Source organism: Anarrhichthys ocellatus, unplaced genomic scaffold, assembly GCF_004355925.1.
Source record: "Anarrhichthys ocellatus isolate YVR2014 unplaced genomic scaffold, GSC_Weel_1.0 scaffold3, whole genome shotgun sequence".
NCBI lineage: Eukaryota > Metazoa > Chordata > Actinopteri > Perciformes > Anarhichadidae > Anarrhichthys > Anarrhichthys ocellatus.
The window spans coordinates 17,420,011-17,444,027 of record NW_022280033.1 but is presented as its reverse complement, the minus strand read 5'-3'; the positions used below and the strand labels follow the sequence as shown (position 1 = coordinate 17,444,027).

Here is a 24,017-nt window from a genome sequence, read left to right as displayed (position 1 = left end):
GGTCAGCTAGAGAGCATGCAGCCTCCCTGGAAGGGGAAGCTTAATACATCCAGGGGCAGAAGGGATTTCTCTGCACTTTAAGCATGCTTCAGTTGAACAGCCCGTGCCACTCTTTATGCAACCTCATCAGAACCGAGTGGCAACGGTTACGGGCACACATGTGAGGTAAGATCGGATCAGCTGCTGCCTGACTGACCGCCCTTCGCGCCCCTTGGGGTGTTTCGGACGAGTGTTCCCAGCGCGCCCACGCTGAGGCCCGGGGAGGGTTGTCGAGCTCCATCCATCAGAGGAGAACACCTTGGCACAAAGCTCCTCCGCCCTGACTTGTAGCCCTGAAGCCTCCTTTTAGAGCGACCCGTGTTTCTCTGCGACGCTGACTGAAAGTGTAATAGCTTCAAGTGCTGCTGTGAAGCGTTCAGCAGGATTATAATGTCACTTGATTTCTTCAAGGAACCAAAATAGAGACATAATGATAATAAACTTAATGTGTAGTGTGCCAATATGCATCATTCTCCTGTATGATCTCTTTGATTGTTGTGCGTATACACTAAATCTCTTTGTCTCGTGTGAAGAGGTTCTTAAAAAGTAGTTGGGGCACAAAACCCTCATGCTGTAATGAAAGATGAATTGATGCAAAGCCGACATCATCACATCACGACGGACATGTCGGATATTCATCTCGGGCAGCTTTGGAGACTCCAAATCAGCTGCGAGTCCACGGCGTGCGTCATTGCGCAGCGGCGCGTCCAGCCCACAGTGGTTAATGGGAATCCGCTTACGGAGCACAACCAGTTGTTCGCGCGGGCACGTGTATGCGCGGTTCAGCAGGTAGCCGTCTCCGACAAAAACTGGATGGAAAGTCACGTTTGCGACCACACCGATCTGACGGGAAATTGTCTTACGGCATACGGACTGTTATTTCCAGGATGCGCTGACATCTGTGACGTGCTCACGGCGATCCGCAGTTCCAGGTAAAGTTCGGATTCTAACTCCATAACCCTGGCTGACTTTCTTTTTCTTTGTATTTTGTTTTGAACGGTGGATGGCACCTGCTCGCGTTTGCTGCGCCTCGAATTTTGGAGTGTCTTCTCGTGCGCCTTTTCTCACCAGCGCGCCTTTGAATAGCGGATACAGGCTGGACAGGGAAAAAGTCTGATGATTCCAACTTTGAAGTATTGGGTGATACTTATCTTATTATTAAATCCGGAAATATTCTAAAATCCTTTCGAAAAAGGTTCGTGCGTAGTCATGACTTGGTGTTACTTAACAGCCAAACATGGTTTGCCTGTATGTGTGTGTGTGTGTGTGTAGCTCTCTCCTAAATTCTACTGCTTTCAATTAAGTCTGCCTGTGTGAGCTGTTGTTGGTGCAGCAGCACATACATGATGCTCTCTCTCTCGATGTGAACGAGGGCGAGAGGGTTAACGAGTCTTTGCTTAACACTTTATTCTGTGATTGATTTCCCCACCATTAATTACTTATTTTTTTGGGGGGGTTGAGCTCAGTTTATAATAGGAGCAACATTTAACTATTTCAATGTTGCAGCCTTTAATTGGGCACAGGGGTGATTTTCTTAAGGATGACAGTTATTTAGGTGATGGTCAGGGCTGAGTTTAATGGAGACCCTCGGGCTGATGCAGAGACATTCATGCAGAATGAATCGGGGTTAAACCACACAGCCTGCAGACATCCACAAACCAGTCTAACCTATTTTAGGTAGCTCTTATCAATGGGGACGTCTACTGTGGCCAATCTTCAGCCAGCGGCTCTGCATCAGATAAAGACAGTTAAGCTGTCATGTCGACATACACACACACTAATGCTCCCAGGGATGCCTCCGTTCCACTGCGATAAAAAAAAACTAATCAAAATCAGGACCGATGCTCCGTGATGCCTCGAGACGACTCTCTCCCTCCTCCATATCCTTCTCTATTCCCCCCCCTCCGTATCCTTCTCTATCTTCTCAAACTAGATTTACCTCAGTGACGACGCCTGCAATCAGCGCAATGGGCACAGATTGTGAAGGCACGCTTAATTGGTGCAGATTTTTTTTTGTTTGTTCACTCACTGGGTATAAACTGCCAGCTGCCCATTCAGATTTGTGTATAGGCCGGCTGGCGCACAAGAAGGAAGGGAGAGGAGAGAGATTTACGTGTGTGGAGATAAAGCAGAAGTCTCTCAGTTATCATCAAAACTCCAGAGCCCTATTTTCTCTCCCCCTCAGATGGACAGCATGCAAGAATAAAAAAACAAACAACAGTAAATTGGCTGGAGTGGCTAGTGCCTCATTGGATATGTGACAGCGTTGTCCTCCTCGTTAGTCGTCTCTCTCTGTATTGATTTTCCTTCCTCTCAGTTTGCTTCTTCTACCTGCTTATTGACTGCTTTCTGTGGTCTTTCGAGCTTTAATGAGAGCATTGCCTTCCACTGGAAGAACGATCCATTTGGAGCACGTCCCTTACGTCAGGTGGCAGACCTTATGACCCCACTTTCTGATATGTTTTATTCATCAACTCAAAGCACTTCTAGACTCATCAGGTTAGTTTGCGGTGCAGGTGCATCGGGCCAGCAGTTGCGTCCCTATCTTGGTTTTTGTCTCACCAGATCTTGCCTCGACTCAGTGGCACAGTGTCATGTGTCATGGGTAATATAATCTGATGGCCCGAGTCCTGGTACTGTCCATTCTCGAGCTGTCACAGTGTCCAGATGTGTCTTCAGATCAACTGGTTCCCCTCAGGCTTTTCTTTTTTTCTTCTTTTTTCCAAGGATTGCTAGTAATTACATGTGAAATGTGGCCAAAGCCCAGAGGTGTGGTCTAGAAGGAACAGATGCTCTCAAGCAGTTCCGTACAGTATGTTCTAGTCTATTGTGAATGAGTCCGGTATATCTTCATTTCTCATTATTTCTCAGAACCCTCAATGTTGCCAATAGAAACACAGGATTCTCCTGGATGACGTAACAACCCTGTAGGCTAATGTTATAGCATTAGAATTATTTCAACCAAGGTTGTGATTGCCAGAATACACGATGAAGAAGGGTGTCTTGCCAAATTGGAGTGCCGTCTTTCCTTTTTTAACTTCGTCTCTAAAGTTTTGTCCGTCATGTTATACTACAATACCCATGATCCTTGGATGCTGTTGCTATGAAGAAAAAAAGCCAGATTTACTGTAGCAAACCTGTTTCCTACAAAATTACATTCCCGTACAACTAAAATGCATTCTCAATTATGTTTCGAGAGAAACTATTTTTCTCCCATTCGTCCAAACTTTGCTCAGAATCCAAAAGTGATATAATTTTATATGCGGATCGCTGTCGTAAATCTCAACAGTGTAACCTTTAGCTCCACCTCGCCCTCAGTGGCACACAGAATTTGCAGCTCTGTGATTTTTCTTAAGGCAATGCACCGTGGGAGTGGTAGTTAACCTCTCTCCCAAAGAGTTTAGGTACACAAGCTTGTTCCTTTTAAATTTTTCATCAAAGAATCAGAAATGTTCTAATGTAGATGTTGATCTTTCTGCTGAGGAGAGTTTCACTGTCCATTTGAAATACGGAAGTGTGTCAACTGTTATGTAACATGGTCTATGGGGAAAAATGAATGGGACTTTACTTCTGGAACCAAGGGCGCTCAAAGAAACAAGTTTGCGATTCATTGCGTTCATTAGTGCGCTTTTCATGTGGACCCCTAACCTCCTGGCTGTAGCTATTTACCATACGAACATACATCAGAGCGATAACATTCTTCCAATCATTCTCGGCAAGAAGGCAAATACCACCAAGGGTATTTCTTAAAAACTATTCCTTTAAACACAATCCCTACTTTATCATTATAACCTCCATTTTTATGACTTTTCCATCTCGTCCGATTCCTCCTCCCCATCGTCCTCACCACTGCTGTAATTGCACGCCTGCAGATCTCCTCCCCGTACAGTATGTTTGAGGGGCAACACTGCTGACTCATCCCAATAATAATGCAGAGTGATGGACACCAGAGACGTGTCTGAGATGATGAGAAGTAGAAGTCACTCAGAGCATTGCATCGAGACTTCTAAACCCACAGATGAAACAGGGGAGGAGAGGCCTCCGCCTAGACTAAGTCCACAGGGCCCCTAATGTTCCTGAGAGACATTGCCTTTGTGTGTTAGAAAGGGAGAGGAAGAGACAGAGCAAGGAAGAGAAAGAGACTGAGAGGGTCTCTGTCGGGAGTTCTGAGGAGTACTCAGAGTAAAGTCACTTTTACATAATAAGAAATGTTGGTTAGACATGTGGCAAGAACCTTAAAGACTCAACATTGAAAACCTCACTAAGATCATTTGATGACAGACATGAAGATATTCTATGAGGATAGTCTACAAGACAGTGAAATACTCCATTACTCTATTCCATCACTCTCACATTAGCGATTCTTTTTTACTCCGATGTACTTGTGGAATTTTGAAGGAAATCCAATATAATTGAACTGGATTGAAGTTTGAGAGCTGGGAAGAATGCTTCAATATCATGTGTGTATGAAGCATACTGGCTGAAATGTCATCAGACTCGTATATTTAGGTTCTGACCTAAAGCTGTTAGGGCAGAGATGGGGCTGGGCCGATGCTGGTAGAGGAGACCAGATAATAATGTGCTCAAAATATATCACTTGCTAAGGCAGAGAAGGCTCCTATACGAGAGCGCTGTTATCAGATTGATGCTCAGCATTAGCTAATTCCCTGAGTTGAGCTATCAAAATCAGTGTGGGAAATATATTTTCTGTTTTTAAATGATGTATTTTACTATTGCACTATGTTAATGGTCACACACAAATCACCGAGCCAAATTCCTTGTATGTGTACTTGGCAATAAACCGTTTCTGATTCTGATTCAGTTGGATTTGTGCATCCCAAGGGATTTGTGAAAGCCGGGACTGAAGGTGACAAACAAGGCCGATAGAAAAATATGTAGCCAGGAACACAATTTCCTAATTAGTAAGCTACTTATAGATGATTCATAATATTTTCATTCTGCCATTTTAATAAATGCCTGAATTCGAAGTGAAGATGTATACACTCATTTTGCTTAAAAATAAATGAGAACCCACTCTAAATGTTGTTGCTTTAATAAATCTGTAAAGAGGCCTTTTTCACAGCGAAATTTTTGATTTGTCACAGCAAGAATATAGTACCTAATAACATGAATGGTGTCCCTGTAAAGCTAGTGAGGCAGCGTCCTCAACAGCAGGGCCAAACTGTAGTGGACTGCAGGCATCATTAATTGAACCCATTACACCTGTGCCTCTCCAGCTATAACATGTCAAAATGTCTGCTGGGAAAAAGACCTGTTACAGCTATGCAGCACTACTGCTACTCACCTAAACTACTTAGTGTATTTTATGCAGCTATTAGTGAAAGGAACAGATGGTGAGAGGAACACGGAAGCTATATTTACCTATTGGGTAATTCTTTAAAATAGTTTTATTTTTTATCATGTTAAGCTAACGTTAGCTGAAATATTTCAGCAAACAAATGCAGCTGCGTTGTAACATGTGGCATGCTAACATAACTAGCTTTTAGCTGTACAAAGTACGTTAGCATGTAGCATACAAGGATGGCTAGCTGACCAGACACCATGTTTGTAGCAGAAAATTATTTTATTTTTCCTGTTGTGTACACTTTGGTTAGCTAGCCAAAATTATACATGGTGCAAAACTTTTTGTATGTTGTCATTTTGTCTTGTCTTTCATCAAAACCATGAAATAAAACAAAAAAGCTTTTCTTGCATGGAACGCCACTACAACAAGAAAAAAAAAGTAATTATTATCTCATCTAAGTATGGCGTCTGGTTAGCTGTCCCTCACTTACTTGTTTACATGAGTAAACAATGTTAAGGTATCTTGAAAATTAAAGAAAAATGAGAATAACTGGGGGAAGGTGTGCGTTTGGGTATTAGCTAGCAGCTCGGAGGCCACAAAGATTGACATGCTACTGACGTGACTCATCCACTCTGCCAAGAATAAGTACCTTGAGAGAGCGACAAAAGGAGAGAAAAGCCAGAGAATTAGATGGAATGACTCAGTTCTGCCTGACATCTTTTTATATTTCCTACTGCCCTTTTCAAGTCAGCTTAAAATCAAACTGCCAGCGGTCGGAGTCACAGCTGAAAGACAGGCTTCACTTCGACGGGCTGTTAGCCGTCCTCCCGCGTTGGAGAGTCCTTCACTTCATCATGATGGTCACCGAGCTCGGGCTGATGCCAGATCAGATTTAAGAGAAAAACATGGGCTGAAGAGTGGAGATGTCTGTGCGTTATCTGGAGCACTGCCTAACCTTGGGGCGCTGATAAAATCCCTGCCTCATCTCATAAAATAACAAGTAAGCAAATATGTTGGTGCTTTGAAGATTAGGGTTAAAACAGCCGTAGTCAAGAGCCAGCTTTCTATGTGCACGGTTTCTCATCCAAATGTGTTTACAAAGGTGCTGTGGTCCGAGGTTCTGTACCCCGAATGTGAAATAAGACCAGGAAGGCTTGTCTGAAATCTGTGTGTAATTTATTTACTTTCTTTATAGATTAAAACGTTATCCACAGACAGTGACAGATGAGTTCAATTACACATGGTAGTGACAAAACCAAAAATAAATGATAGTGTTGTTTTTTTTCTCATTTACTGTCCACCAGATCTTCTCACTGAGTAACTGGGGCATATACACAAACGATCATATGTCTGATCATTTTTATGATGGCAGTCACAATCTTTGTGACAAGAGGAGCTTTGAGGAGGGAACTTTGTCTTTATATTTGTCTTCACATTGAGTTGTACACAGAGTCCAGATCTCAAGCTGGTTGCATGGATTCTGTTAATTTGCGTAATTTCCCCCATGCAGTTTTCCATATTATTGCTCTGGAGTTGAAGCTAATTTGGATCAATATGTGGTGAGTGATGCTGGAGCATTCAAATTGTTGGTTCACATGTTGCAAAAAGCACGCCTCTAGCAGCAGATCAAAATAATCCATGTTGCTTATATTGTACATAGCATTGCATCTTTTTCAATCAGTTGGTTTGTATTTTTAAATCTTGTACCATTGTTTTAGACTAGCAATCTTTTACTCTGTCAAAACTATCCTCTTCCCTTCCTAGAATATATAGCGATATACGAGGCAGTCAAGCATTTGCATTGAATGAATCTGCGTAACCAATTAGTTTTGTCACTTAAACTAAGTCGTTTTTTGTTTTATTTCAATTTACAATGTTCACCATGTGTTACAAACTGTTTAAAATGGCAGCCAGTATCTGGGAGGAAATACGTAATTGAGAGTGCAATTTAGGTGTATGGGAGCGTCATTTTGCAGGAGACAGGGTTGCCAGGTTATGCACTGACTGAATTGCTTCCATATGCGAGTGGGCGTCATTTGAGTCCTTTTTAATGCTTTGCCAGGCTGCATGTATAATCATTTATAATGGCAGTCTACAGTGGGGGTCCAAGCACAAAGTGCTGGTGAAGATGAATACACGTAATTAAGTATTAAACGTACAAATCAGCACCTTGTAAATAATATTTGCTGGAGCAGGAACAAATCTGAATGTATTTTGTATCAGGAAATGTTACGCGTTTAAAAAAATGCTGAAAAGCACTTTCCCACTAGTTCCCCTTGTTTGAGTTCATACCGTCTCCAGTGCATTGGTCCAAAGGTAACACATTTATATTTGTTTTTTTGACACCCTTCATTGAGCTGTGATCACTCAGAAGTGGTGCACTCTGGGGTGTAAGTGGAGCACGCTCAGTCATTTGCTCAGTCTTTGTGTGAGTGGCAAGTCAGCGAGGAAACCGACGCAGTGGAAATATGAGGATTTCACTTTTTTTTTTTCTTGCTGATGTACAGCATTGCAAAAATATTGCTTCAGCAGCAGCTGTGAATTTGGAAAGAGTTCAAACGAGTTCACATGATGGTGATCACTTTTCTGGACTAACAGGCACGGCACGTAGCCTACTGATGGGCTGATTCCTCACATGAATGATTATTTCCAATGCTAAGCTCTCACAAGGGGAAACAAATAAAGATATATAAATTGCACACTAATGCTAAACTTTGTCATAGCTGAAGGCATTTAACCAAGAAACTGAAGGGGACGATAGATGCCTGACTTCTTGTTCATTTCTTAGTTTTAGTGCTCCTTGTATATATATATATATATATATATATATATATATATATATATATGTTATATAATGCACGGCTGTTGAATGAGCTTATCTGCAGCGTTTGAAACCTTTAACCATTCGTGCTGCACTTCTTCAGGGATGTCATTAACTGCAGTCCGTTTGACTGTGACAAAGTTGGCAGTAAAGGCAGAAACAGAATGTTGCTCAGTACGAGTCCTAATTGTGTGCAGAGCCGTAGCCCTGACAATTATTGTTCTGGAAAAACAAAACAAAAACAACGTATTGTGTGGTTTGCATCTGTCCAAAGCAGCTTAGACTGTGCCGTGATTACATAACGATATTATAGGCTTGGTGGATAAGTCCATTGTCAGTTGTCAGTGACAATGCCATGTCTTAGAACCACACACTGCGTATTATGTAACCACAGAGGCACCGTGACCACCGACGGGTCTTACTGTATTTCAGGCCCACGCCACTGTAAAGTCACTTTTATAATGCCACAGCCGCAGAAGTTCGCTTTCAACTTCACATTAAATATTTTCGCAGCCCAGCTTGCCGTCCACATTAGTCGGGTCTCATTCTGGTCTCTGAAGGTTTTCTGTCCACTTTCATCTTAAAAAAGGGAAGAAGGAGAGAAAGAGAGGGAGAAGGGGGGGAGAGAGAGAGCATGGAGATGTAGGCGACAAGATAACTCTCTTTGAAGGAAATGCAATATGCTTTATTACTTTTGAAGCTTGCAGTGCCAGACTTTTGGTAAAGTCTGTAACAAGAGGTCATTGTGCTGCTGAGAGAATGGGCCTCGAGCAAAGACACCCAAACAAGGAGCAGCGATAACACCATCGTTACCTGGCTGACAACATCAATATTTGTGGAACTGTAGAAATAAAAAAGGGGGCCACAGGCCATCTGTGATGTGTGCCTTCATAAAGTAGATTCAGGTTGAAAAAGGGGGAAGATGTAGGAGTCACTACTATCTTACATTCATGCTGAAATGCATCAACCCATGTTATGTTTCAAAAGGAGCAAAATTTCCTGAATCTACCATCGTCTCTTGCGCCTCTCTAAATTTTAACGTTGTTGTTGTCCTCTGTGTGCTTTTTTTTTTTTTCATGGCAGATAAACTCCACCTGCTCGTCTCCTCTCCACCAGCAGCCATGTCTCTCTCTGTATCTGGAGGGACCGTGTTCGCCATCCTCCTCATTAGCAGGTGAGAGCGCATGCAGAAACACAACCGCTGGGCGCTGCAGACACACAGCTGTCTCAACAGGCGGGGTGCATAATCAAGTCACGTCACATTCTAATTTGCAGCAAACACCGACACTTTGCAGGGGGAAGATGGAGAGGCGCCCTCTATCTCGTCTTATCTTGGTCGTATCATTTTCTCCTCAGCCATCAATACTCGTTAACAGCTCCCCACGCGTCAGACTAGAAATCATTGAAATGTCATCGCCACAGTGAAGGGCGCCGCTGAGCGGAGCAGTTGGAGCAGGATCCAGCACCGCATGTATCAGTCGTCGAATGCAATTGGTGTTATAATCCCCACAGAGGCCGCACGGCGAGAATGATAGGGATGTTTTTTTGGTGCACTTTTGTCTGTCACCGTGACAGAGGAGCCTCTCCTCTTCTCGCAGTTTATTTTTCAAAGCACCGAAACACACTTTGCACATTTCAGATAAGGCAAACCCTCGGGGTCTCGCCGAATCCCGCTGTAGGACATTCTCTTTATATTCTCTCTTCTTTTTTTTTTTTGCACAATCAGCTGCGGGATTAATGTGCTGGAGCAGGTTGCATGCCGCACTGGTATGTTTTTAGTATAAACGTCATATGCCGGACCATTTCATGAATCTGTGAGCTTTTCAAAGATGCGAGGCGGATTACTTTAGAGGTGATCATTGTTTGTATGATTAATGATCTGTAGTCACTGCACTGTGGACATTAGCCAACGCTGCCTTCAGAAAATACAGCTGTACAAGTCATCTCTGTTCTTCATCAATTAGTTAAAAAATGTTATTTTAATGTGAAAATATAACTTTAACTTTCATCCTACCAACATATTTAACATACAAGGCGACCAACTGGGGTCCCCGAGGAAACTACTGTAACAAACAACCGTTGTAGCGAAATTATATTTCTTCCCAAAACATTGTTAGTTATGTAATTAATGTCATCTGAAGAAAAAAACCGAACAGATTGTCATTATTATTTTAGGAAAGTTGCAGTTAATTTGCATATTGCGTAAACAAAAATAGACACTTCAAAATCACTGACAGAGTGTCGCTGATCGTGTGTGATACTTCAAAGGAAGGCCTGTGCATGAACATGAACATGAACTCAATAAAAAAGTTCTAAGTTCTAAAAAAGAGTAATCGCTTTGACTTAAGGTTTGCAGCATTTCAGCGTCATATGTTCGCATGTATGTAGGACAGACTTTGACTCGGACTCCCATTTGTCCATGAACTATATTGAGAAGGAGAATTTTAGGATATTTTATTTGAGTCATTTTGCAAAGTATAAGTGCCCTTTCATCAGCATGCCACATTACCTCTTTCCCAGCCATTGGCGGTTGCACGGTCTGTTATTTACGGTGATACGGTCATTTTTATCCCCACCCGCGAAGACCCGCCCTACTCTGCCTCTGATTGGCTAGTGCTCTTTCCCTTCTTCGCAAGATTTGTTCAGTTGATTGCTGATGAACACGATTGGTGGAAGGTTGGTAGGGTGATTTCATTTGAGATGTAAATTTCTGATGTTTTCATAATGATGGCAGCCGTCTTGTATAGAGATTTAAAAATGTTTCTATGCACTGTCTATACTATACTATGCAGTATCTTTGCGTATGTGGATGGGATAGGATTACAGATCTGTTGGAGATTTAGTCTCGATGTGGTGTCGTAAACAAACTTAATGTTAACCTTAATGTGGATTTGGCAAACTGCATAACGAGAACATTTAAAAATGGCACTTGCTTAAGCCTGGTATATGCTATCGAAGGAGAAAATCCTGTATGACCTCTAATTCTGTTTTCAATTCCAGATCTATACATTATTACCACAAATGCACCACAATGTAATAAATCAAAATCCTGTCTTCTTTTTTATCTGGTGTGTTTAGTGAACTAATCGTGTGTAATGTGATGATGGAAATCCAATGATTGCAAATGGTAACAAACAACACAGTGTGTAATTGATATGAGCTGCGTGATATGAAGACCCTGGGAAAGTAGATTTATCGTGGCCTGGAGCCCATCAGCACACCGTGTCAGCATGAGGTGTTCAGCTCCGGAGGCTTGATAGCCTCGGTGATTTAGTGATTAGGAAAACGCCGCTCTGCCAGTGGAATACAAATGCGCTATACAGCCATTTTCACCAGCACAAGCGGCGCCATTATTGACCGAGCGGTTTTATGAAGACGACCCATGACCTTGACAATGCTGAAAACTGCCAGGACCCTCACCTCGTAGTGAGCAAAGAGCTCGTAGAGGGTCGAGAGAGTCGCACATTCATCCAGCAGAAAAAGACTCACGGGGACACAAATGCCCCGCTTGGACTCGGTGGAAAGACGGATGTCCCGCTTTATGTTGAGGATACAGTATTATTACCAACAATGCAGCAGAATTCAATAATGACACAATGGCAAGTGCTTGAGTGTCAATTCAGCCTCAGAACAAACCTCCTCTCGTGATCCTGTGGCGCTCGGTGAAAACCCTGGCAGAAGAGAAAAAGAACAAAGTATAAAATTCAAGAGGATCAAATATAAAAAAAGATAAAAAATAGACTAATTTTTATATGAGGCAGTCAGCCATAATACGTATTTACTGATGCAGCCAACACACATTTACTTTTTTACCTGTTGAATTTCCTGCTCTAAACTTAGCTAGATGTTCACATCGAGGCTGGTGTCTTTTGCAAGAGAGATAAAAGATGCAGAGACTGGCAAAGTATTTCATTCCTGAAACAAAAACACAAAATAAATGTGGCTTTTGTAATATCTAATTCACCTTTGCTTTGTTGCTGTTGCTACCCCTGTCAAGCTTGTTTTTTCTGTGAAGGTCTTGCACATCTTTTATGCAGTTTACAATTATAACGGTTGCAGATTCACAACTCTCAATCATTTGCTCTTTTTTAAACAATTGGTAACACAGAGACGGATACAGGAAACAAGGGTAAGTTCAAAAGCAAAGTCTTTACTGAGAAAGCGGGCAGTTAAACACCGGGGGACAGTCGAAACAAAGCAAACGAATCCAGGCAGAGAGTATAGGAAAAAAATCCAGAAACCTGAGAAACGGGCAAAGTCAAAAAAATGTATTCTATATCCTATAACACTTCTGCTCTCGAGTTTCTGGTGGTGGAAAGGCTTTAAAAAAAAAAACGCCATCTTTCAAAACACTTCAAATGCCAATCGTTGCTCTTACTGATGCGTAATGCTTGCCGTAGCCGAGTCTTTGTAATTGTCTTTGTTAAAACAAACACAGGGTATGAAATGCACGCATTTACAATGTTGTAACGAAACGTAACTGCGTCCCTCTGCAAGTCATCTATAAACCCAGGCAGCAGCATCAAAGGATTGATTTCTATTTTAATCTCTCTCAATAGAAGCTTAGTAACATAAAGTTACACCGTAGGACTGCATCTAGGAAGTGATGGTTTGACAGCACCGGTTACAGAAAGCATGGATAAAAAACACTTCTGAAGCCTATTACAGGCAGATTAAAGGCTTACAGTACGCCTTTACTGGAGAGACACTACTTAGTCCTGTATAGAACTCTATTCCATGTCAGCTTTTAAAAAAAAAAAAAATGTTTTATTGATTGTCAGTGGAGAGATAAGCATACCCCTGTGCTCAGATGGTTACGTGACTGAATTGTCTCAAACCCACACAAAAGTGAACATGAGGACAAAATAACTGGCTTGAGAGTTTATTACACCATGCACTATGTTAAAAGGGAATAAGTAGTGTTTTTAGTGTCACTTATTTAGATGATGTTTATCATGTCTTTGAGGAGTTGTTAAAGTTGTTGAATAAAAGGATTTTTGGGTTTGGGGGAAGCGTATTACATTTTCACCAATAACACAGAATCAGACAATGTCTCTGCAAGCCGTTTGAAGCCATGTTGAACTGTGAGCCTCCGGGAGACTACAAAAAAACTGAGATTGGCACGTTGATTTGGAAGAGTGATGCTCAATTTGACTTCGTCTGACAAGTCAATGCTTGAGGCTGCTCACGCTGATGGCACTTGTCAAGGGTTACCAAAATATAACACCACTGACACGTCGGAGGCGATGCCACGGCCCATTGAATGCCCGACTGAAAGCCCAAAAACACACATAACATCTGACTTCAGCTCTCACACTAAAGTGGGTTGAAACCCTCAGCCTTGTTGCCGTTATTGCAGCTGTTGCCATAGAAACGCTAGATAGCCGATGTTATCCACGGGTTTGTCGGTGATTTAACTAAAAGCTTCCAGGTTTGTGAGAAAATAAGAGCTACAGTTTCTAACAGTTGAAGAACTTCCTAGACAGGTCAAAGAAGAATCTTTAATAAAGAATATTTGAGCTTTTTTACTCAGAGTTAAATAAGGAGGCAATTGAGGTTCTTTTTAATTTCACAAGATCCTCTTTTGTCTTTCCTACAGCGACTGTCAGAAATTCCCTTTTCCTCGCCTATTTTGAAATCCATCATTTATCATTTTCTGCAGCAGAGAGAACTGAGAACCAGTTTTTCATGTTCATTAAGTTTAATTGTAGCTCCCCTATCTGGAGCAATATCTCGTCTCTGTTGGGTTTCTCTGCCATTTCCATTTTTACAGCGGTTTGTCATGACACCATTGCCCCTTTTATTTTTTCCCCCTCTGCGAGACATTTTCTCGTTAGAGACCCTGATTATTCTACACTGTTCAACTTTCTCAACCACAGCGCTGCGCATGTTTATTGGCCTCTTTATTTCTGTGAGAGCAACTCATAACAGTTTACTGGGTGTCAAAAAAGAGTGTTGAGATCCCAGGAAAGCTGCCTTAAATGAAGGAATACAGTTCGATATGAAAGTAGGCTAAAGGGACAAAAAGCATATAAGAGTAAAGGATGAAATCTAATAATCATTTTAAAGCAAGTATGTATAACATAAGAATAATGAAGTGATTTAACAAATGTAAAACTGACAATAATAATGTATGTGTAACTGAGTAAAGTGAAGTCTGTATGTGGGTGGAAAGAGCTGACGTAAGCAGGGTGGGGGCATTAAAGGCTGAGATCACAACAGATGTTGGGGTGCTAAAACGCGCTCGAACATTGAGGAAGAGCATCCACAGAGGGAAGTTAGGTGTGTCCAGCATGCACACACACACAGAAAGTTAGGGTGTTGTTCGCAGCACACACACATAATCAATGATGTCATGTAAATCACATGCCGAGTGAGGGAGCGTTGGGGAGGAGGGGGGAGAGAGAGCTCAAAGTGTTATAAAAAGAGAGACTTGCAAAGAGCAAGACGGGATTCAACGCGGGAGCCACCCAAGTGCTCCACGGAGGAAACACTGGACCTCGACAGCCGCATCGGAGGACTTCGTCTCTGTTCACGGAAAGAAGACAGCCGTTCGTGGACAAAGATTGAAAGACGGAGATTTTCCTCTCCCCCCTGTTTGACTTTAACAACCGGACAACAGATGGACGCAGCCGCCCTAAAGACTTTGTACTGAGCCTGAGAGAGTGCTGAACGGACTTCGTTGGCCGCGCAGGAGGAGCCGATGGTCAGGCCTGGCCTTCGCTCCTAAAAACCCCAAAAGGACTTTTTATTACATCGTGAATCCAGCTCCACCGAGCCGCCTCGGCATCGAAAATTAATGAGTATAACCTAAGAAGAAATTGTATCCTGATAGAATCAAGTATAGTATTATTTTATGTGAGCTGTAGCTGTGCCCCTGCTAATAACCTGCAATAAATATCTAATCTGCATTTAAAGTAAATTTCTCAAGAGAATTAATTTGCTGAAGTAGTAGAAGTTCCTCGTGGCAGTAAAAGGTTAAATCTATTGTATGTTTAACAACAAGAGTTCTTAATGGTTATCCTAGTGACCAGTCCACTTAACAGTCCCTTATGGTTTTAGTTATAATCCTAGCCGTTATAATCTAACCTGGCAATTTACCAAGAGCCCGGATCCAAAAGAGGAAAGCTGCCATAACTGACGCGACTAGGTAGAAGCGCCCGGCCAGGGTGGCCCCTCGGCCGAGTGCATGTTACCAGTGGAAGCAGGGTAGACGTCAGGAGTAACGGTAGTTAGCAGAAGCCAGGCGAGTTTCCTCGACGGAACACCAGCTCGCCAATCTTTTAATAGAGAGCTGAGTCAGTAGGTAACCCCGTATCGGGCCAGAGAACCCCCGGATCTAACAATACAATACAAACACTTAGCCACCGCTCAGATCTGTGAAGGAATAGCGAAAATGCATTTTGTCGTTTCTTGACAGGGTTGAACATATTCCTCTGAAGCTGAGTCTTCTTTAGATATTACATTTGCATGAGGAGCTGGTTTCACTCCCTGCTGCAGATGACACATGTGACATTTTTGGGGCACAAGATTTGAAGTTTAACGTTCTAGCCATAAAAGTAATTTGAATTTTCTGAATTTAATTAGCGTGCATAATCCTTTTTCTGACTTTCTTTCCCCCCTGGCCGCTGGTTCCCCGTCTATCCCAGTATCCCCAGGAATTATGTTCATATTGGACAACTCAGCACCTCACAATCGTAATATATCCAGTGCCAACATAGGAAATGGTGTGCCCATTATGTAGTCATTTTGAAAGTCAGTTTGGGGGGGTGAGTCGACTAGTAGTGTTTCTAACTTTCTTGTTGGAGACCAGAGTTTGCAGCTGCAATAATTCTTTGCTTATTTTCAACCTACCCCAGATTTTCCCCCTACCTTTAATCAAGTGTTGCCTAAACTTAATCATAAGTTAATTTGCCACAACCACAACCTTTCTCTAACCATAACCATACTATTACCCTGTGCAGATACTGTAGGAAGAAGGAATGAAGCAATCATTGGTATTGAAGATTAAAAAAAACAAAAAACTAATTTGGCCTCATGCAAGAACGTTCCCGTATCCTAATCCTCATCCTGAAACTCTCTTACTTTTGTTTTTCAGGTTTTGTTCGTACTAGTGTTCCAACACGTCATAAATTGCGTGTTTCAGCCAGAGTAATGCCGCCCGTTCATGAGGAGGTGCGTGCTTTTTAGATTTCATCATTACCACAATCAACGACCCTGAAATCGCCATTAAGGCTGCCGTTTGTGGGTGAGCTGTATTCACAAAAGTGTTCCAACAAGAGTGCGAAGAAGAGGAGTTGCAGGTTGATCTTTTGGAAATGATGTGTTGTTGAGCTGTGGCAGAAATGAGGAGGGGAAAGGTTTGATGCTACGAAACGTCTTTCTGAAGCAAATGGTTCCATGACTAATCAGCATACACGTGAATATGTTACGTTTAGAGCAAGTGACGTGCTATAAAAAGTGAGAAGGACTACTTGGTGGGTCAGATAAACCCAGGACATTTACCCAGGAGACCGGTGTTAGTGTTGAGTTATGTTGAAGTTAAGTTAGTGATGTTTATGACGTCTTTTCTGTACTTAAGTGCTCTGTTGATTTCAAGCCCTACCACGAGACGTTTCCTGAACCTCACTAAGTGGTTTTAGAATCACAGAGATATTAGACATTTAAATGTTATAGCCTACAGTGGGTGATGTCCCACTGTCAGGTGTACCACAGCGACCTGCATGACACTTTTCTCTCACTCTGAGCTTTATGTTCTTGTGGGGAAATATGCCTTTAAAAAGGAAACGTAAAACAAAACTCTCAGTATATTAGCAAGTGTGGAGGGTTGAATCTTACCCCACAGAGGGAAGGCCGCAGCTCACGCTCCAACTGCTGTTTACAGTAGAGACGCTGCGATAATAAAATCTACCATAAACTGGTTTACAATCAAAAAGTATTTAATCCTACTGAATCTAATACAAATACAGAGTGAAACACATTAATTACAGTATCTATAGATATATATTCTCTGCGCAGAGAAGCATCTCACCCTCATCCCAGCTGTTCCCACCTTGAGACAAGAGCAAAGAGACTGATTCTCTTCCCCGTAGTTCCTCATACAGTTTGAAATCCCCCCCCTTTTGTCCATCTCAATTCCTATTGGCTAATTTCGGTTGCCTCCTCCTGGCGTCAGGCTTAGTGGAACCTGCAAATCACTGTCTAGAAAATCTCTCTTTCCCTATTCTCCACAGTTAAATACATTCAATGACTCTTTTATGGCTTAACACTTCTATGATAAACATTCTATATAAAGATAAGGATTTGCAACTTTTGGCAAAAACTTCACAAACAGATATAAAGGTGCTACTAAGATACACTTCTAACTACAAATCACTTCTAACTACAAATTCTAAAACACTTCTACAATTATGAATCTTCTAATTATGTATTCAAAACACTTCTAATTATGAATCATTAAACACTTCTATTATAATTTCTTAAAACACAGTTCTAAACCCAAATTTCCTACACAAGTCACATTTCCGTGTTACATTTAAACTCATTTAAATTCAGATTAAGACATTAGGATTTTGAATTAAACAGGTGTTTTCCCCTTTGCCGAGGATTGCCTTAAATCACTCATACGTGGCAATGTAACTGTTCATACAAGCGGTTCTTGCGTGCCATTGAATGTAATTTCTGGATTCATTGTTGTGATTGGGGTCGCCTGGTCCCCTTTTTCAATATGCAACATGTTTATTGCTGGAAATGAATACAACAGTACCCTGGTTAGTAACATTCATATCTGAGCTATAACTGGAAAGGTCAGCGCACCATTTCTAAGACAGCATTAAATAGAAAAACAAGGTGTTACTAACAGCCTGCATGCTCCCATACCAAAGCCTGGATGTGGGTTTTTTTATTTTCTTTTTTTGTAAATTTAGATAAGCGACTCAATAAAGTTTAAGTTTAAAGAAGTAAGCCCGAACAGTGTATACAGTATCCGTGCATGAGCTCCTCCAAAGCTCCGAGGTCTACAAAGCTGGAGCCGGGGATAAAAGCTCTTATTACCGCGACAACGCTTTGTTGTGTCATTTTAATTAATACTAACTGAGATCTTATTTTGGCTTTCCTTTGAGCTCCTAAAATCTCACAGCTCGTGTAAAAGAAAATGTATTAAAGGAAGCACATGCTCGCCCCAAAGAGGGCTGTTAGCGGATAGCTAAACTCTAGATCATAGAGGTTTGCTTTGTAGCTCCTTCACCAACAGAGCCTCTCTTTCTAAGGGCTGGAAGCTAAAACGCTTATTGTCATGTGTTCAGTTGTCGCATACACCACGGCTTTACAGACTCATGATCCCAGGATATAATTCAAGAGTAAAACAGCAATTGAATCGTTATCTGCTAAGTTCAAGCTGTGGAACTTCGTTCCCGGTTCACTCAATGTTGAATAATCAGTGCGAGCATGTTCTTGCTATGATCTCAAAGACCTCGTTGAATTTACTCATTGAACACAACACCCAAAATGACCTCCTTAATAACGCAGCTTTATTAAAATATCATGTAATTGCTGTAATTACCTTCTTATACTTACTGTGACACATTAACAAATAATTATTTACTGTCCAACACTGTATACACTTTAGTGAGAATGGACAAATGTCCTACAAAACAAACCACAAACACTTGAGAAGATTTGAGAAGATGATTTTATCCACAAAGGTTTGAGCTTCTCAAAGTTCAAATATCCTCAACTTTATTCAAAGTCTTATTGCAGTATTTCAAAACATACCATTGTCTCCACAGTATCCTTCTTGCTGCTCTCTCAGTCACTGGTATCCCGCTGTACAGAACCTTTGAACTTTCTTACCCTGATGGCATCCCGGATGTGAGTCTTTCCTCTGGTTTCCAGTGTCTGCGGGTTTATATTCCAACGATGCGTTTCTCTGGCTGATATGACGAACTAGTTTCTCTGGCTGAAGTTGTGATTTTCTGTGAAATGAGCTGGTAAACTAGAATGGGGGCCCCCATGAAGACAATGGATGTTTATTGTAGGTGTGTTAGTACAGGTTTTGATGAATGCAGTTGCCCTTTAACCAGACAAGAACATTAAAAAAAGTCCCATCTGATAGAAGTGATACTAATGATCCTCACTTTCTGGCTCGTTTTCCAAAATAACTTGTTACAGGTGCCTGGTGTCCTCTTTCAGTGCATTCAGAGTGAAGAATCGCTCTGGCAACATATTGCCCAAGAGGGGATCATCCCTATGTTCCCAGGGCACGTTGTGTCTCTTGACAAACTAACATGGTAAGTGATTGGTAGGGGCTACCCTGGAGATGGATGTTTCAAATGCAGTTTAAATGGTGAGGATCGGTTCAGCCAATGTGGAGATATAATTGAGTTGTGGAGTATAACATCAGCTCCTCAGGTTTAAGGAAACTGAATACATGGAACAGCAGTAAGTACTTAGGATATAAAAAAGGTACATTTATTCCATTACAGTTGCAGAAAAAAAAGGCATATTCAGATTGATACATTTAATACATATGGGGATTATTAGCAGGATTAGAATTTGAAAATAAAGAAGAAAAACAGAATGGTATACTTCCTTGCCAGCCCTCATAAAAATGATGTTACCAAACAAAGAAACTGCATTGTGAATTACGTTTTGAGGAAATCATATTTCGCTTTGTGCGGCACACACTCAGTAACTGGGATGATACCTCTTCCACAATAAGGAATCCATCAAAGCTTTAAAAAAAAACAACAACAAAAAACATATTAAACAGAATGATGCAGTTCTAATCCCTGCCTAAAAAATGAATCTGGACAATGATAGCAGGTTGGTGGCTTTTTGAGAATATAATTAGACTTTTATTATACTCGCCCTGCAGATATCTTCATTCTCCGTACCTCAATGTTTCAGCTCTGCAAAAAAAACAACTGTATTAAGTGCTGCTTGATTATCTGATATACCCTCCGGACCTGATTTCATGTGCTCTCTGACGGATGTGACGAAACTGCCGCCAACTCTCCTCCAGTGTTGTGTTGTTTGACGGACTCACTTTTGACAGCCTGTAATGAGAGAGCCGGGGGTGATGGAGGAGGTGTTGTGACCCGGAAATACAAACTTCCGTTTGTGGTTGGTCTTCAAGTATTTCTATAGCCCTTTAAAAAAAATATAAAAATACACCTTTTGTTATTCCATGGTTAAGTCTAACATGCACTGCCGGTGTGTTTTGCATCCACATGTTGGTGCAGCAGCTCATATCAGCTGTTTATTTTTAATATTTATCAACATCCAAACACATATCAAGATGCTGGTATGATGTTTTATTTCATATACGGTTGGATAAAAAATATCCCATGAAACCTCACTGTTGTCAGTACAGTGTTATTGTTGTTTACGGCACGATTGTTCTGAATTTGGCAAAAATCTGCATGCCATGTGTGGACCGGTTGGGTGAAGGCATCCATTAGCACGCTTGTTACTCCGTTTCATCTGGCGTCAACGAGAAAACACAGTTAATTATCCCGCTGATGGGATTTTTCTGGATGGTTAAATTTTTCTTCATAACTAATGAGTTTTTTCCTCAGTAATGACTTAACTCTGCATGTAATGGGCAGGAACAAAACGCCAAATGTACTTATAGATTACCCACAGAGGCATTAAATGTGTCTCCCCTTTAATGAAAAGCCAACTTGTTGATCACAGTCTTGGCAGGATGACGTCAAACAGTTTCTCTCAATATAACTTCAGTGTTATCTTTTAGTCCATTTGATTAGATTTAGATACTTTCTGCGAAATGTTGACATCAAATTTTGGATTCTTTTAGAAGTTTTAGTTAAAAGATTGACTTTTGTTTTTGGGAGCTTTAGTTTTGAAAACACCAACATGACCAACCTTGAATTCAAATCGCTTTTTGATAAATGTATACATTGCAAGTTCAAACCTCTTTTTATTGTTACTACCTTCTAACCGTGTTGCATTTGTGTTTGATAATTAGAGTTTAGACTAATGATGAGAAAGATGAGAAAACACACCATGAGCCTCTTAATGGCCTGACCCAACTGATGAGGGGTGTCTGGAACACAGCTGAAAAGCAGGCGCATCAGTCGCTTGTTTCACCCTGTGTAGTGTGTCACAGTAAAAGCGTCATACTGTCGGTACAGAATTGAAAATTTGATCTGATTGTAGCGCTACATGAAAGACCAAAAGTTCACCGAAATAATTACACTTCATCCTGACGGGAATGTGAACGTGTACAGTATATTCTGAAAAAAAGCTCAGAATATCACCAAAAGATTTTTGTGCTTGACAGGGCTGAAAAGGTTGGTTTATTGACAATAAAAGAAAGTGTGGCAGAATGCAATTGAAAGAGACTTGGCGAATAAATCATGACGTGCATGAAGGATGTGATTTAATTGTCGCTCAAGCTTCACTAAAGTGACGAAAATATCAGCTTTGTGTAGAGCGATGAGTCTGTACGCTTGCTCAATTTAATACATGAAAGAAACATGACGCCATTTTTCCATCATCTTTTTTACATTGTTTACCGCTGTTTGAGGTTCAACCATAGAATGTACTGTGTATATAAGCAGTGAACATAGTCACTGTGACCTCACCCATTGGTTTGTGAACAACCATTTTGAAGCTGTGAGTTTGCCTTTTTGGCCATTTGGCCGTCGCCATCTTGGTTTTGGGTCGTTGACATCTTTGGTTTTTTGTTGCCCCCATCTTGGTTTTTGGCAGTCGCCATCTTGGTTTTTAGCCATTGCAATCTTGTATTATTTACAACCAGAAGTGACACGAGAGGGTAGAGCTAAGAACAACTGAGCGCTGAACAAGACATTTTTAGATGACCGAAAAAGTTACAATTAATTTTCATGAACTGAAAACACACTATGAAAGGGTAACAATGTTAAGACCATAACACAGACAACTCCCAGACATTGTAGCGTCAATCACAAGGTAGGCAGTACGGTACCCTGCTTTGTCATCTATTTGACTCTAAATGGACCATAGTTTACTAAATGAACATCATGCTGTATTGAAGAAGACTTGAAACTAAAGATTGAGACCATGAAGTCGTTTACAATGTTTACTGAGGGAATAAATCCAGTGAGAAGTAGAGTCATTTTCTCATACACTTCTATACAATCAGACTTCTTTTTACAGCAGAGGAGTCGCCCCCTAATGGCCATTCGAGAGAATGCGAGTTTAAGGCCCTTCCCCATTGGCTTCACTTTTCAGACCTGGAGGTTGCAGCCTGGGTTTGACTGGCGCTTCTTTAATTGCATTCAATGTTGTTGCGTCCTCTTATTCTGCAATGGTTTATTGGCAGCCAAATGGAGAATTTACATCACTTATCTCAATTGACCAACTCCTAATACTTGCTAAATAGTAATGGATGGAAACGCACATTTAATTTGCATTTATTTTGCCAATTTTTGCCAAAAAGTCTGTAGCTTCCCAAAAGTTGCTAGCATGGCAATAGAAGAAAAATGTCTGTGCTAGCAGTAATGTTCTGCTAATGCACTGGCATCCATACAAGCATATATTCATATTGTCCTCATCTTTGCAGTAAAGGAGCATGTGGAACTTGGATAAATTGTTTGGCCACTCATGAATCCCTTTCCAAGTCTTCTCTAACACTGCAGTCTCTAATTAAAACAGGTAAGGGATGAGCCCCGTCAGTTCTCACACAGTGTTTGTCCTCATGATTCTATATATTTATATATATATTGTACTCTGGAATTCTGAGTTACTTTATGTCAGTTAAACCATTTTCCTAAAAGGCATTCAAATTTGCATCAGTGTTTTTCCAGTCAGAGGAAAATTGCATTATCTCGCAGTGCCGGCTCTCATTTTCTTTAGCATTTGATGCGAAGCAGCAAGGGACCGGCTCGCACTGCATGACAACCAGCCACCCCGCCGAAGTTGAGCCACTCAGGAGACTGTGCGCACATTCAATCAATTACTCATGGCTGAGCAAGAGTTTGGATCTATAAACATCAGACTGAAAGCGGGCCAGCTGATTTAATGCCTGCTGGATTTGTCTCGCAGCGGGATACCGAAAAGCTGTGTTTAATCACTCCGAGAAACTCGCTGAAGAACATTTTGTCAAACCACGCACCGCTTGTTGCTGAGACAGCCATATATCTCTTTTCTATCATTTTGTGTTTTCTATTTTTGTCCAGATGCATATTCCAACACTCACACACAAACAATACAACTTTGCAGCTCGTTGAGTGACAAACCGCCTCCGGAGAGCAGTCTTGTATAAAAGCAGCGGCTGAAGCGCGTTAACAACACAATTGACACGCAGACATGCTGTAAAGCTCACACGAATAATCCATCCAGTTTTGCCGCAGCGCCGATTCACGACACCGGTTAATTTCTGATTGTGCCGGCGCCGTAATTGATTAAAAGCCGCATGGACAAGAGAGGGCATGACAAGTTGATAGTGCAAAGTGAGCAATACTTCCTCTTAATTGGCTTGGGGTGATGGAGCAGAGCCCTTCATTGACAAATCTCACTCTCAGTAATCAGCAGAGCCGAGTTTCCAGGCCTGCATGTATTATTAATGAACATGAGGTCAGAATAATATAATGGAATGAGCAAAAACGTTACATCCATATCTGCAAAGATTAAGAAGTGGTACTTTAGCATGAAAGAAAACCTATCAGGATTGTCAAGCATATGAAGTCTTGTAATCCAGGCAAAATTGAAGACGGGTAATGAGCTTTTTTTTTAATTACAACTAACTTGCCAAGATTATTCTACAGCAGGCGCCTTCTTTTTAACACTCTGAACCCCAAAACAGGCAGGGGGGGATTGAAAAGCATGCTATCTTTATTAAACAATCGT

General features: G+C 41.3%; 1 protein-coding gene across 2 annotated transcripts in view; it reads left to right on the top strand.

Moving 5' to 3' along the window:
- Window positions 1-24,017, top strand: part of LOC116398542 (gamma-aminobutyric acid receptor subunit pi) — a 74,975-nt gene that overhangs the window by 20,392 nt on the left and 30,566 nt on the right. The window contains exons 1-2 of one of the 2 annotated variants that reach the window (XM_031874928.1): window positions 753-971; window positions 9,249-9,339. In XM_031874928.1, coding sequence (XP_031730788.1) covers window positions 9,287-9,339 — 53 coding nt within the window. In that variant the 5' untranslated portion in view covers window positions 753-971; window positions 9,249-9,286. Of the gene's footprint in view, window positions 1-752; window positions 972-9,248; window positions 9,340-24,017 lie in introns of those variants that run through there. The other variant, XM_031874938.1, reaches the window with a different exon arrangement.